Source organism: Neophocaena asiaeorientalis, unplaced genomic scaffold, assembly GCF_003031525.2.
Source record: "Neophocaena asiaeorientalis asiaeorientalis breed wild unplaced genomic scaffold, Neophocaena_asiaeorientalis_V1.1 scaffold264, whole genome shotgun sequence".
Classification (NCBI taxonomy): domain Eukaryota; kingdom Metazoa; phylum Chordata; class Mammalia; order Artiodactyla; family Phocoenidae; genus Neophocaena; species Neophocaena asiaeorientalis.
Window position 1 is genome coordinate 7,383,581 of NW_020185332.1, and position 12,586 is coordinate 7,396,166.

At 46.7% G+C, this 12,586-nt stretch overlaps 1 protein-coding gene across 1 annotated transcript in view; it reads left to right on the top strand.

Annotated features, from left to right (window-relative positions):
* The window catches only part of MYO1E (myosin IE), a 204,865-nt gene that overhangs the window by 182,657 nt on the left and 9,622 nt on the right, over nt 1–12,586 (top strand). The window contains exons 25-26 of the mRNA XM_024735250.1: nt 1,628–1,720; nt 4,280–4,481. Of these exons, the coding sequence (XP_024591018.1) occupies nt 1,628–1,720; nt 4,280–4,481 (295 nt within the window). The remainder of the gene's footprint in view (nt 1–1,627; nt 1,721–4,279; nt 4,482–12,586) is intronic.

The window sequence follows — 12,586 nt, forward strand, 5'->3', positions numbered from 1 at the left end:
TGAAGAGTATGCCAGGTCGGGAATTCCCTGGTGGTCCAGTGGTTAGGACTTGGTGCTTTCACTGCCGGGGCCTGGGTTCGATCCCTGGTTGGGGAAGTAAGATCCTGCAAGCCACACGGCCAAAAAAAAAAAAAAGAGTATGACAGGTATAAAATAGGCCTTTATGACATCTGTCTACAAGGCACACATTGGCACATACTATATAACTCACTAATACAGTACAGAGAAATAGCCACTCAGAAAATGTTGGTATATATCTGTGTATCAGTTGGTATTTGCAGAAGACAGCACATTTAGGTGGGATTTTTTTCAGAGACTTTCACGTAAAAGGACTCTTTGCAGGGGTGTTGGCAGGGCTAAGGGAACAAAGCTGGGACTCGGGCAGAGAACAGCAGGATGCCACTATAAGGATGTAGGTAGAGGAGACCCCAGAAAAGAATCTGAAAAAGAATGTATGTATATCAGAGTCACTTTGCTGTACACCAGAAACTAAATCAACTATACTTCAATTTGGGGAAAAAAAGGAAGAGATACCCCAGCCCCTCTCTCCTCTGGCACCCCAGTCTCCTGCCGGTGCCTCCCACTGACCAAACCCAACTGGAATGCAGAGGCCTAGCACTCCACTGGGCTCAGAACCCAGGGCACAGAGCACAGCAAAGGAGAGCTGCGGATAACCAGCAAGATGTGTATGAGCAATGCTCTCAGCAGGCCTCAAGGTGAAACATTGTCTAATACGGTGTTTTATTATATCTTCATGGGGAAAAAGGGGCAGGAAGGGGGACACCCTAACCTGGCCTCCTCCCCTTGTCCCAGGACCTGAGCCCCAGCTCCTCTGCGTTATGCTGTCATGCCTTATCACTTCCTGCTCTTCTCTTCACTAGGAATTCCCTCTGCACCCCTCTTCCCGCCGGTTTAATCAGCTTCATGTCCCGAAGCTCCTTCATGTCCCACTCGAGACCTTGTTTACTGTGTTCCTTTCCAACACAGAGTCTCTGCAGAGATCTCGTCTGGCCCCCAGTGGCCCAGCTGCCCCAACCCTAATTCTGGCCCACATGAAGCTCCATTTGGCCCTGCTTGTTTTCTAACACTTGCACGTCTGTGTCCAGGGTATCAGTCTGCTTCTACCCTTCAGGGTCTCTGTGTTTACTTAGAAGACTGTAGAACGCAGACTCTGGTGAGAAAGGCTCTGGACTAAAAGCAGAGGTGCTGGAGCTGCGGTGTCCTTCACGTCAGTGACCACGATGTGTAGCAGACACAGCCTCGGCTTCTGCGGTGCTGTGGTCAGAACATGAGTGCGAACATTCAGATGTCTCCTCTGTCTCTTTGCAAAGTCTACAACAATAGAAACCCCTTTGTAAGCGTATTAATAACACCTCTTTGTAAAGCTACTGGCTCTGACATTTCAAATCCCTCCCTCCATCACATGTCCTCCAGCCCCTCCCATCCGACAGCTGCCAGGACAATTCTTCCCTCAAACAGCCGTCTCCACTGCAACCAGTCTCCTGCAGATCCGACGGAGACCTGCGTTCCAAACTTCTCAAAAGTTTTCCATAAGCAGAAAACCATCAGGAGCCATAAAACCAGCCAGTAGCACCAATTTTAACTTTGTCTTGCTGGTTTATTTCAGGTCCTACCCGAAGGAACACCATTCAAACCAGAGGTTATTCTAGTGGGACTCACAATGCCAACTACCCAATGAGAGCTGCCCCTCCGCCCCCAGGTAAGCCAAGCATGCGCCATAGACTAGACCCAGATGTGTAAAATACCTTGAGGAAGAAACGCATTAGCCAATAAGTGCCCACATATTAGCCAGCCGTGAGCCATTTCAGTGCCAGATGTACTCCTCCCAACACAGGGGCCCTACCTGTGACCCCAAATCCAGGGAAGGCATGTATGAGCTACTGAGAGTGCAGTGTGGCTGCGTTAGCGATTTGCATTTCCTTACCTGGCAGTGTTACCTCCCTTAGGAAAGGCTTTGTACCTCAGTAAGAGGAAATAGAGCTCCTTGTCCATGGCGACCGGAATGTCGGCAGCTTTTAAGTTGTAGGACACTGCCTCTATGGAAATTGGAGTTTGCAGGGTATAACCCCACCACTGCTCAGCTCCAGCCAAATACCATGACAATACTTTGCAACTAGTTAACAGCTGAGTGAATAAATAGAAAGTCTATTCTTAATCAGGTAGAATCTACGAGAACTGCTCCAAGAAATAAAGTAATATCTGGGAGAATACAAAAGTGATTCAGAAAAATTTTTGGATCTTATGTTTCATTTTTCTCATTTTTTTAAGTGATAAAAATATAGCATGCAAGTCAAAATCCAAACCCAAATAAATGTAAGAGGTTTTGCCCTTAAAAGAATCTGTTTAGTATTGGAAGAGTACTCTCAAAACTCACAAAATGTTTTTCCATCACTCACAATTCAGTTAATAAGAAACTGCCCCCAGAGTGTTTGATGTTAATAAGTTTAGGATTGTAGGTCTGAAAAGGGTCATCCTGGGACCACACTTAACTCAGATCATCCCAGACAAGGGAATTAATTTGTAGCAGTGTCCAAAATAAGCAGTAAAAAGCATTTCTTTTGTCTCCTGCTCTGGAGTCTCACAGTCGCATGCTGAAGTATGGACAACCATGCCTATCAGTGAGAAACTAATTCTCATCTCTTTTGGAGTCCCCATCCTGCCTGGCCCAGCTGTCTTTCCTCCCCTCTGCCTTTATCCTTGAAGAAAATCCAAGCACAAAAGAACCTAAGAGAACCAGTGCAGTGTTTTGTTACTACTTATGCGCCAGCCGCCCGTGCAAAATCCTGGCCAGACCACCTGGAAAGCTCATTTGCCTCAGCTGTGTTGGCCACAGTCGGCTCAGACCAAATACCTGACCTTGAGCACAGCTCCCAACCTCTGTGTGTGTGACAGTTTCTTCACCAATAAAATGAGGCGATTGGACCCCAATCCCTTACATCAGTACTTCTCATACTATCTGTGATGAAGGATCAAGGGCTTGGGGTTTTGTTTTGTTTTGTTTTGGGTTTTTGTGGGGTTTTTTACTTAATTTTTAATCCATCACAAACTATTCTTTTGTAAGATATAATAAAAGTTACTAGAAGAATGGAATTTTAAAAGCATTCAAAATGTAAGCCAAAATTTCTTACTAGATTCAACAGACATGAGATATGTCTGTGAAACTGCTGTGAACGTTTCTAAATGCTTGCTCTTAATTTCTGAGCTTATTGATGGTGGGTGGGTCACGAGTGGCACGGAGCAGTCCATCTATGGGACCCCTTTTGAGTATCATGGCCCTAGAACACGTGCCACTCTGGATGCCCTTCTGCTGTCCTTGGCAGCCTTGGCAGCATGTGGGGTCTCACCAAGCTCCTTGTCTCTTTCATGAAGAAATTGACACTCTGAAAGGTCAAGTATCTCGCTCAAGGTCAACACAGCTATCAGAGGCAGAGCCAAACCTGAACCCCGAGTTGCCTTATAAACTAAGGGTCATCCCACTGGTACCAAAGAGTTCTTCTCTTAATTCGCATGGAAGAGGTTTGCTTTACGGTGGGTTTACCAAAAGCGTGCCTTGGGGAGCCTTGTTCCCCTTCACTCTTCCCCAACTCTGTCAGTGGGAGAAGAGATAAGGGCTTCTTCATACATAGCTGGGAATGACAGTGCCGCTTTCAGCCAAGGCGCACGGTTTGGAGCCCAGCACCAGAGTCTGTTACTTACCAGATAATGTGATCTTGACCAGGAATAGTTTGGCTACGACAGCTTGCTCTCTCCAGATTAATCCAACCAACGGCCACATCTCCCCTGCCTGTGTGGGGTGCTCCCTTCACCTCCCACAGCTCCTGCAGAGGACACCCCAGACTGACCCCTTGAAAACGGATGTCCAGCTGTTTAAACAGCTGGCTGCCAGCCCTCCTGAATCACAACGTCATCATTTTTCTTAGACCCAAGAATGTGCCTCCCAACGAGTTGCAGGCTTACCTTTCTTTGACCATTGGCTTCGAAACCCCCGAACATTTTTGGTGGTTCTAAAGTCAGGATCAACAAGCATGCATGAGCGTCTGCTGTGTTGCAGGCACTGGCCGGGTGGTGTACAATGTCTTGGGCTCTATTCCTCGCAAAACATGAGAAGTCATGCCCTCCCTTATTTCAGAAGGGGAAACTGAGGCCTGGCAAAGCTAAGTAACTCACTCCTGGCTAACGGGCGGAAAAAAATTTGGAGAGCCTTTAGCATAGGATCAGAAATTTTCTGCTTTATTTTCTCCTCTTTCCCACTTTCTAGGCTACCATCAGAATGGAGTCATTAAAAACCAGTTTGTGCCGTATCCCCACGCTGCTGGAAACCAGAGGTCCACTCAGAGGAGCCTGTGCCCTTCTATGGCTCGCCCACCCTTACCGCGACAACAGTCCGTTGGCTCAGACCGAGTGTCACAGACGCCGGAGAGCTTGGATTTCCTCAAGGTTCCAGACCAGGGTGCTGCAGGGTAAGAGCCCCACCTCCCATGGGTGAAACTCACGACCTCCATCTCCGCCAGCCACACCAAGGCTCAAGGATTTGGGGGGCCATCCACGCATGATTCTCAAGGTTGGTTTTCCACCCACGTGTGTTGTCATCCAGCCCCAAGGCTGTGAAGCCCTCGGTTGCCGTTTTCTAAAAGTACAGGCAAGTTGATCCCACACGCTTCATTCCCCAGAGAGGCCTTATCTCGGAAACATCACAAGAGGGGTCCCCTTCCACCCTGAGATCTGATCGCTCTGTGACCTTTTTAGCTCTCTGGGATGGTTGAGGAATAATGGGGGTTTCGATTTATATCTGTGCCTGAAGTTGCGTAAACACAACAGCTCAAAGAGTCATTAGATACATAAAGAATACCATCCCAGCGTTCTATGAGATGCAGATGTTTGGTTATGAGGACAAATCTTCAGGGCTTTAAAATGAGGCCCTCTGCCTTTCTATAACAGAAAATGAAGAGGGGAAGAAAAGAAACCAAGGCTTTTTAGTTGAAGGAAGTAAAGATTCCTGGAACTCTGTGTAGATATTCAGAGTTATCAGTGTAGGAAGTGGGTTTGCTGGGTCCTGTGGAGTCACCAGGCATATCACTAGGGCCAACTTCAAGACAAGTGAGTGAACTCTGCCGGGGGGGTAGATTTTGGCACCAGTAAACAAAAGAACATTCCAGTAGCCCAAAGATGAACTACCCTAGGATGTAAGGAGCACCTTGTCCCTGGAAGTATTCAGGTACAGGCTGGATGGAAATCACCAGGCTGGAGTATTGTAGAGTGATGGTGTCACATACCAGATGAGGATGAGAATCCTGTCTCAGCCCCTGTTACCTGTCTAATATTGGACCTGCTCCTAACCCTCTTTGAGTTTCATTTGGTTTATCTGTACACTGAGGTAATACCAGCAAGCTTGCAGGGTTGCTGGGGGTGGGGGGACGACTAGAGAAAATCTACATAAAACGCCTACCATGGTTCCAGGCATGTGGGAGGCTGCTCAGTCAGCTGTAGCTCGATGACGATGGTGGTGGTGATGAAGCAATCATTGTCTCATGGTGGATGAGCCAGTGGCTTTTGAGGAATCTCAGTAGTTCTCTCTGCCTAACCCGATCGTGGGGTTACTGCAGCCCACTCGTCTCCTCCCTCCTGCCCACCTCCATTTTCTATTCTCACCATATCTATAGAATAAAGAACTTTCAAGTGTGATCAGGAGACTTGTGTACAAAATAGGGTAGCGCTGGGTGAGAGGCAACAGCTCCTTCCTCTGGGTGGGCAGCCACCCATTCACCTCCAGGCCTTCTCAAAGACCGCAGAGCTCTTAGGAACTTTTCCAGACGTCACCAGGTTCTTTCCTGGTGTTCCTTTTCCCCTAGCAAGTCTTACCTCATTTGGGCTACAGAGAGGAAAGCACCTTGGTTTTATACAAATGGCCATCAGTAGAGTGGCTGCCACTTTCTATTAGGTCTCTCTCTGTGCTCCCCCAACTCTTGCATAAGTAGCTCTATCCCACCAGTTTTAATGATCATGGTTTACCTGATTGGCTTGGTCTAAAGAGGAAGTTCTCATACTTTAATGTACACCAGAATCACCTGGAGAACCTCCTGGCCCACTTCCAGTATTTCTGATTCAGTAGGACCAGGGTAGGGGCCAAGAATTTACATTTCTACCGAGTTCTGAAGGGATGGTGGTGCTGCTGACCCAGGGAGCACATTTTGAAAACCACTTGTCAAGTCATTTTGATGAAACCAGGCAAGTTTTGTATGAAGGTGAATTGGAAGGGTGCTGTTGAGGCAACTGGAGCCTTCCTCCCTAACCCAGGCCTATACTGTTCAAATGGACGGAAGAAGCTAAAATAATCAAACAAGACTTCCTGGGCCCAGTTCGATTTCCCGAACTAGGCAGGGGATTAAAACCAGTCAGCAAAGTGCACCAAATCTCTTAGCTCTGTCTGCTAGCTTCCTACTTGCTTTGGTTTTGGCAAGCAAAACCATCTTTCCAGCCTGCTTTGCAAGTTACAGACTTGCACACCAGCCAGCTGGGAGCATCTGTCAGCCAAAAAGCAGGCAATTTAGGAACATTGTGTCTTAACCGAGGCTGCTCCCTTCCAGCCCTCAGCTGCGCTGTTCCCTATTTAAGTCTTATCACACCCTTTGCCACCTTTAGGCCTAAAGATCAGGCATACGTGATGCAATTTTGGCAGTGGCTGTGAGGCTGGAAGGAGAGGGAACCTTCACAACCATCTACTAGGCAGTAAGACCTTCCTGTATGTAAAACTTGCGTATAAAACTCGTATGAGGCACACTGAGTCCTGTAGCTACAAGAATCCCAGCCAGCCTCCTCTTTGTACACTTAAATCTGCTGTGATGCAAATATTCCTTAAGAAATCATACTCTGATCAAAAGGCTGAGCTTTTTCTTTGTATTTATTTTCTAAAACACATAAAGTCAAAGTTAAAATAATTTCTAATGTGGCCAGAGACTTTAGACAAGCATTTCAGGGGCCTCGTGGTTACCTACATTCAACAGTTCTTCTTTGCCAAGAAAACATGAATTGCATTTATTCCGTGGGACGTTGCTGGAGCAAACAGGGGTTCCGAGCTCGTACCTTTCCACAGAGACGAAAGTTCCTGTTTACATTACAGTCCCAGACAGTGCCCTTGAATTTACCAACCTATAAAAGGGAGATTACCACCAAGTCTCCTTGGACTTTCAACTCCTGGGTTCATCTTTCCCTCTCCCACCCTCAGTGCACTTTTCTTTATAGACATATTTAGCATAAGCAGTCATCTCTTTTGGATCATGCAATGTGGATAAAATCAAATGGTGTAATTAGCACCTCAAGTTAATTCAGGAACGTCTTTGTCAGTTTATTTCGGGTTCAGTCGGTTTGGGTTTTATGCTTTTTGGGTTTTTTGTGTTTGCTTTTGGAGAGAACATGAAGCCTTCACTAAATTAATTACCACCCCAACTGGATTCTTTACCCTTGCCATGCCGTGTTTGTTGTCATCATCATTATTACCATTGACCAGGAAGACTAAGATGTAAAAGGAATCATAATCTTGTAGTCCCTTAACATACCTTTTGAACAGTCTGATTCAGGTTCAAGGTCTTCCTGAGTCTCAGGGAAAGAGAACAGGTAAAGCAAGAATCCATATAAATAGTTCATTCATCAGCCTTTGCTCTGGCTTCACAGGAACACTCGATTTGCCAATCAAGTGTGCTTTATATTTTCCCTCCTATGACTGAGATGTACATAATCTACCTCCAGTTCATTACTGGAGGCATGAAAACCCAGACTGGAAATGTTTTTTTCCGTTGGCCTTTTTAATCCTGTGGTCCATTTCATGGGAGGACAACTTCAGGAAATTTCAAGATACTCCAGAGATTAATGCAACTAGAAGTTGGAGAAACAGAAAAATATTGAAAGTGCTCAGCGGTAGGGCTTCTGGCCATGCCACAAAAGAAGGATCGATAGAAAAATTTAAATGCTGCCTGTGTGTCCCTTGACAGGATTCTCCTAATGGAGCCATATTTTTCAAGGAGCTTAAAATTTCCAACAAGTGTCCAATAGCAATATTTCTTAACCCATAATCTGCAGGAGCAGCAGCCATACCCTGGCCCAGGCAGACACGAAGCTTAGGAATTCCTGGCATCCGTTCCCGAATTTCCAGTAATGTTTATAGATTCAACCTTTTGGAACACAGCACATTTTAAAGAGCCAGTGAAATAAAATGCCATCATTTTCCTTCTTGGAATTTCAAGACATAAATTTCACATCTGCAGAACAAAGACATGATATTTGAAAGCTTAATCCCAGCTCACCCTGTCATAGATGAGGCATACCCGGGTGTCCCAGAGGTGTGGAGACTGCAGAGAAGTTCACAGTAGGTGGAGAAGGGGGCCTGGCCATGTGCAGAGAGCACAGATTCACACTTGCAAGGACTGGGTATGAGTCCTGGGTCATTTGTTCCTTCCTTCATTGATTCATGCATTGAATATTTACTGAACCATGTGCCTGCTGTGTGCCGCGTGCTGGCCACATGGATCGTTTCACTGATTACTAGCTGACACCCTTGTGTACCTCACTTAATCCTCCTACACCTTGGTTTCCTCACCTATACTGTATAATAGAGCTAATAATCAGAAATGTAAAACCCAATCAGGGTTTCAGGAAGATTAAATAAGGGCTTTGTAAACTATAAAGCACAATGCAACTTGAAAGTTTATTTATATTTATTTTATGACTGTTATTCATGTGGTTTGGTCTTGCAGGGAAATATTAATATTCTACCAGGATTGAGAAGTGGGTGTCCCCTGGCCCAGTGGCTTTACCCTCAAGAGCTCAAACCTCTGGCCTGCATAGAGGTCTAGACGCCATGAGGGGCTAAGCTTCAGGCATTGCTGGCTTTAATGGTGGCGGGGGGAATGGGCAGCCTAGCGAAGCCAAGACAAGGGGACGAGTCAGGGAGACACCCTCTCCCTGTCCCGCTTCCCTGACACACACACATCTAATAGCCATGCCTGCTCTCTGTGGGCTCAGAGTAACAGCAGAACAGAGAGCTGAGAGGTAATATTGCAACAGACACTAGCTGCATTTCAATAAGTAAATAAAGTCCAAAACTCCTTCTCCTGCTTTACTATTCCACAGTCTTTTTCTAGTTAAACCTCGTTTGCTCCAATCACTATAACAACCTACATCCCAGGAACAGAGCGAATGAACAATACCTGACTTCACAGCGCTCTGTTGTCATGATGTCACTTGGCGTTTTGTGTTCTTGTTGGCTTCTGGCCTCTTGTGAGACTAGGCAGCTGTCCACGAGGGCTCAGAGGTCGGTCGGCATCCCGATCGGCAAAGGCACCACTTGGTCTTCCCAGGCACTAAAACAGGGCTTTTCTAGCAGTGCAGGTTTTCACAAAGCAAACTGGGTATAATGTGCTTGATTACTCAGGAAACTTTGTGGTGTGGGTTATAATGTGACTGCATTAGATGTTTGATTCCCTACTCAGAAAAAGACCTGCTGTAAAAGCAAGGTGCTGTAGCCAAGCTTCTTCATGTGTTTCTCTTCTTAATGAAGAATAGACACAATAAAGTGGTAAATGTGTACAATCCCTTGGTATCCACGGGGGATTGGTTCACACACACACACACACGCGCACGCGCACGCCAGATAGAAAAATCCGTTCATGCTCAAGTCCCTTATATAATATGGCATAGTATTTGCATATAACCTATGCACATCCTCCTGTGTACTATAAATCGTCTCTAGGTTACTTATAATACTGAATACAATGTAAATGCTATGTAAACAGTTGCCCTGCCCAGCAAATTCTACTTTTGCTTTTTGGAGCTTTCTGGAATTCTTTTTCTGAATATTTTCCAATCTCAGTTGGTTAAATCTGTATCTGGGATGCAGAACCCATGGACGTGAAGGGCCAACTGTACAGATTACCCTGAAACGATGGGTCACGTAGTAACAGGAAAACTAAATTACACTGTGCCAGAGTTACATATAACGAAACAGCTGGATTTGCTCTGTGATGCAGAGTTTTATAACTGTATACCAGTGGCAATAGGAAAAATAACTTTGTCGTTGTGAGTCTGAAATTCTTACTCCTGCCCCCATTATCCCAATGAAATATTTGTTTTTATAACAGTTTTCAATCTTGTGAGGTTTATTTGGAATACAAATATCATAAAATGTAAGCACTACCAAAATTATCTAAATCCTGCATATCCATTACAAAATAAATCTAGGCAAAGCACTTTTAGATGAGTGAAAGTGAGTTATCATGAGGGTGGTGGAGGGACAGCAAGTGGTGTGCTTGTGAACGGCTAGCTCTCTGGGGATGAAAAGGCGGGAGCTGTAACATTTGTCAGTTTCTGCTCACTGTGGCCGATTTCAAGCTACCAGGGTGACTACCCCTGGTCCCAGAGCTGGGGGGAGATGTACGGTCTCCCACTGTCCTACTGTGTTCCCACCACAGGTAGGCAGCAGATGTTAATAACTTCAAGAGCATGGAGAGATGTAAAATGTGGTAAGATAATTAGGTAGGGTCAGATTATGAGTATTTGTTGCCTTTGCTTTTAATATATTCAGTTAAATGTGTTCAGTTTCATCTTTAATAATGACTCTGTTTAACAACTGACCACAAAACTCCTGAAAGCGTAACAACCCTCTCTCACAGGCTGGGCTGAGCCAGTTCCTGCTCCCTGGGCACGGGGATCTTGTTTGCTGTGTAAGAAAATCTCAATCCCTTTTTCATGGCTGTAAGTGGAGTCAACCAGCACCTAAACGACCTTGATAATTTCTGGCAGCTGGTAGAAAGCCATCCTCTCTCCTCATTATTGACTGCACAGGATCGCCACCTAGTGGTGGAAGGGGATTGTCTGGGTTGAAGGAAGGCTGAGTCTGTCGAACAGAGCTGGGAAAATGGCTGTTCTCGCAGACCGATTCCTGTGGTGCTTTCCAGATCCACAGTATGGTGAATGGAGAGAGTGATCGCCCCATCGGGGCAGGCTTCCTGTGTCCCATGGTACATCTGACCGTAGGGATCTTGTTGAGAGCACTCTGTAAAGCCTTCTTAGAATTAGAAGAAGGGCCTGGGCCGTTGCCGGAATTCCCTCTTTTTACCCCGTGAAGACACTGATCCCTAAAGAGGTGACGTGATGGCCCCGAGTCACATGCCAGCCGGTGTCAGAACTGGGCCTCAAACCCAGTGCACTGACTCTGACTCTTAAGCCACTGTCCCTTCTGCTACTCCCTCAGAACATGCAGATTGAGGCCACACAGTCTTCCTGGGCCTGGTGCCAGGTCCAGGGTCTCTACAGTGGTGAGAACAGCTGCCCGCATGGAATCTACTGCCCTGCCAGGGAGTCAGCTGGTACAGGCCCCTGTCCCACTGCATTGACCCCCTGCTCTTAGCAGGTGCAGGCTACCAGAGGATGCTGCCCGGGGTGAAACAAGACCCAAAGGCTGAGCAGGAGTTAGCCGCGGTGGTCAGGGGGTGGGGACCATGGCCAGACCATGGGGCCAGAAAGGTCAGTGTGGCTGGAGCTCTGGGAGCCTGCTGCGTATGCATCGTGCCATCCACCGATGAAGCCAGCGAGAAATTCCAGGAACCTAGGTCAGTCATTTCGCGGGAATTGTTGTGCGATTAAATGAGGCAACATCTGAAAATGCCCAGCACAGTACCTTGCCGAGCTCCAGGCGGGGGTTCCCAGACCACGCCCCATCTGTCAACACTCACAAGAAGAGTGAGGACATGCTTAGATGTGAGAATGAGGCAGGAGTGACCAGTGAGGAGGAGGACTTTGCTGTGACTGGCTCACTTTGCGAAGGTGCTGCCCTACTGGAGCAGCTGTACCCTTTCCTGGTTACAGAGGACATTTAAAAAGGAAAAAGCCAGACAGTGGTTACCTCAGGATTGCCTAAGCAGCCCCCTTCCTGATGCAAAATGCAGAGCTGTTCTCCACCTCCACGTCCATTCCCCATCAAACACAGTCCCCCAGTCCACACTCTGCTCCCCAGCAAACAACGCCCCATCTCAAAGCTACCTGGAATCTCCCCTCTCCCAACTGTGGAGCGCTGTGAGCCCCATTCAGCCAAGGGATAAATGACCAGATGACTTTACACTGCATGGTAGCAGTTGTCCAGGGACAATCAAGCCAACTGTTGCCAAGGGTTTACTGTACATGGGAACCCAAATCCCCCAGTAATCCCTGAGGTTTTACTTTGATTGGTTTTACTGAGGAAGTAGGCTCTGATGCCTTAGGATCAAAGACCGTGAAGCGGCTGTGTTCACACAGGTGTTTAAACGGTCCCCTCACCTCCATCCTCTCCTCCACTATGTCCCGGATCCTGGGTGGGACACTCAGCAGCTGCTTGCATAGAAGCTGGCTGAGCTCACTCTGGGTATCAGGAGTGCACTTCAGAGCCCAAAGAGGCCCATGCGATTTACTTTCTTTTTTTTAAAGCAGCTTTTTTGAGATATAATTCACATACCATAAAATCAACCCATTCAAAGTACAATACAGTTGAACAGGGACTTCCCTCGCTGTCCAGTGGTTAAGGCCCTACACTTCCACTGCA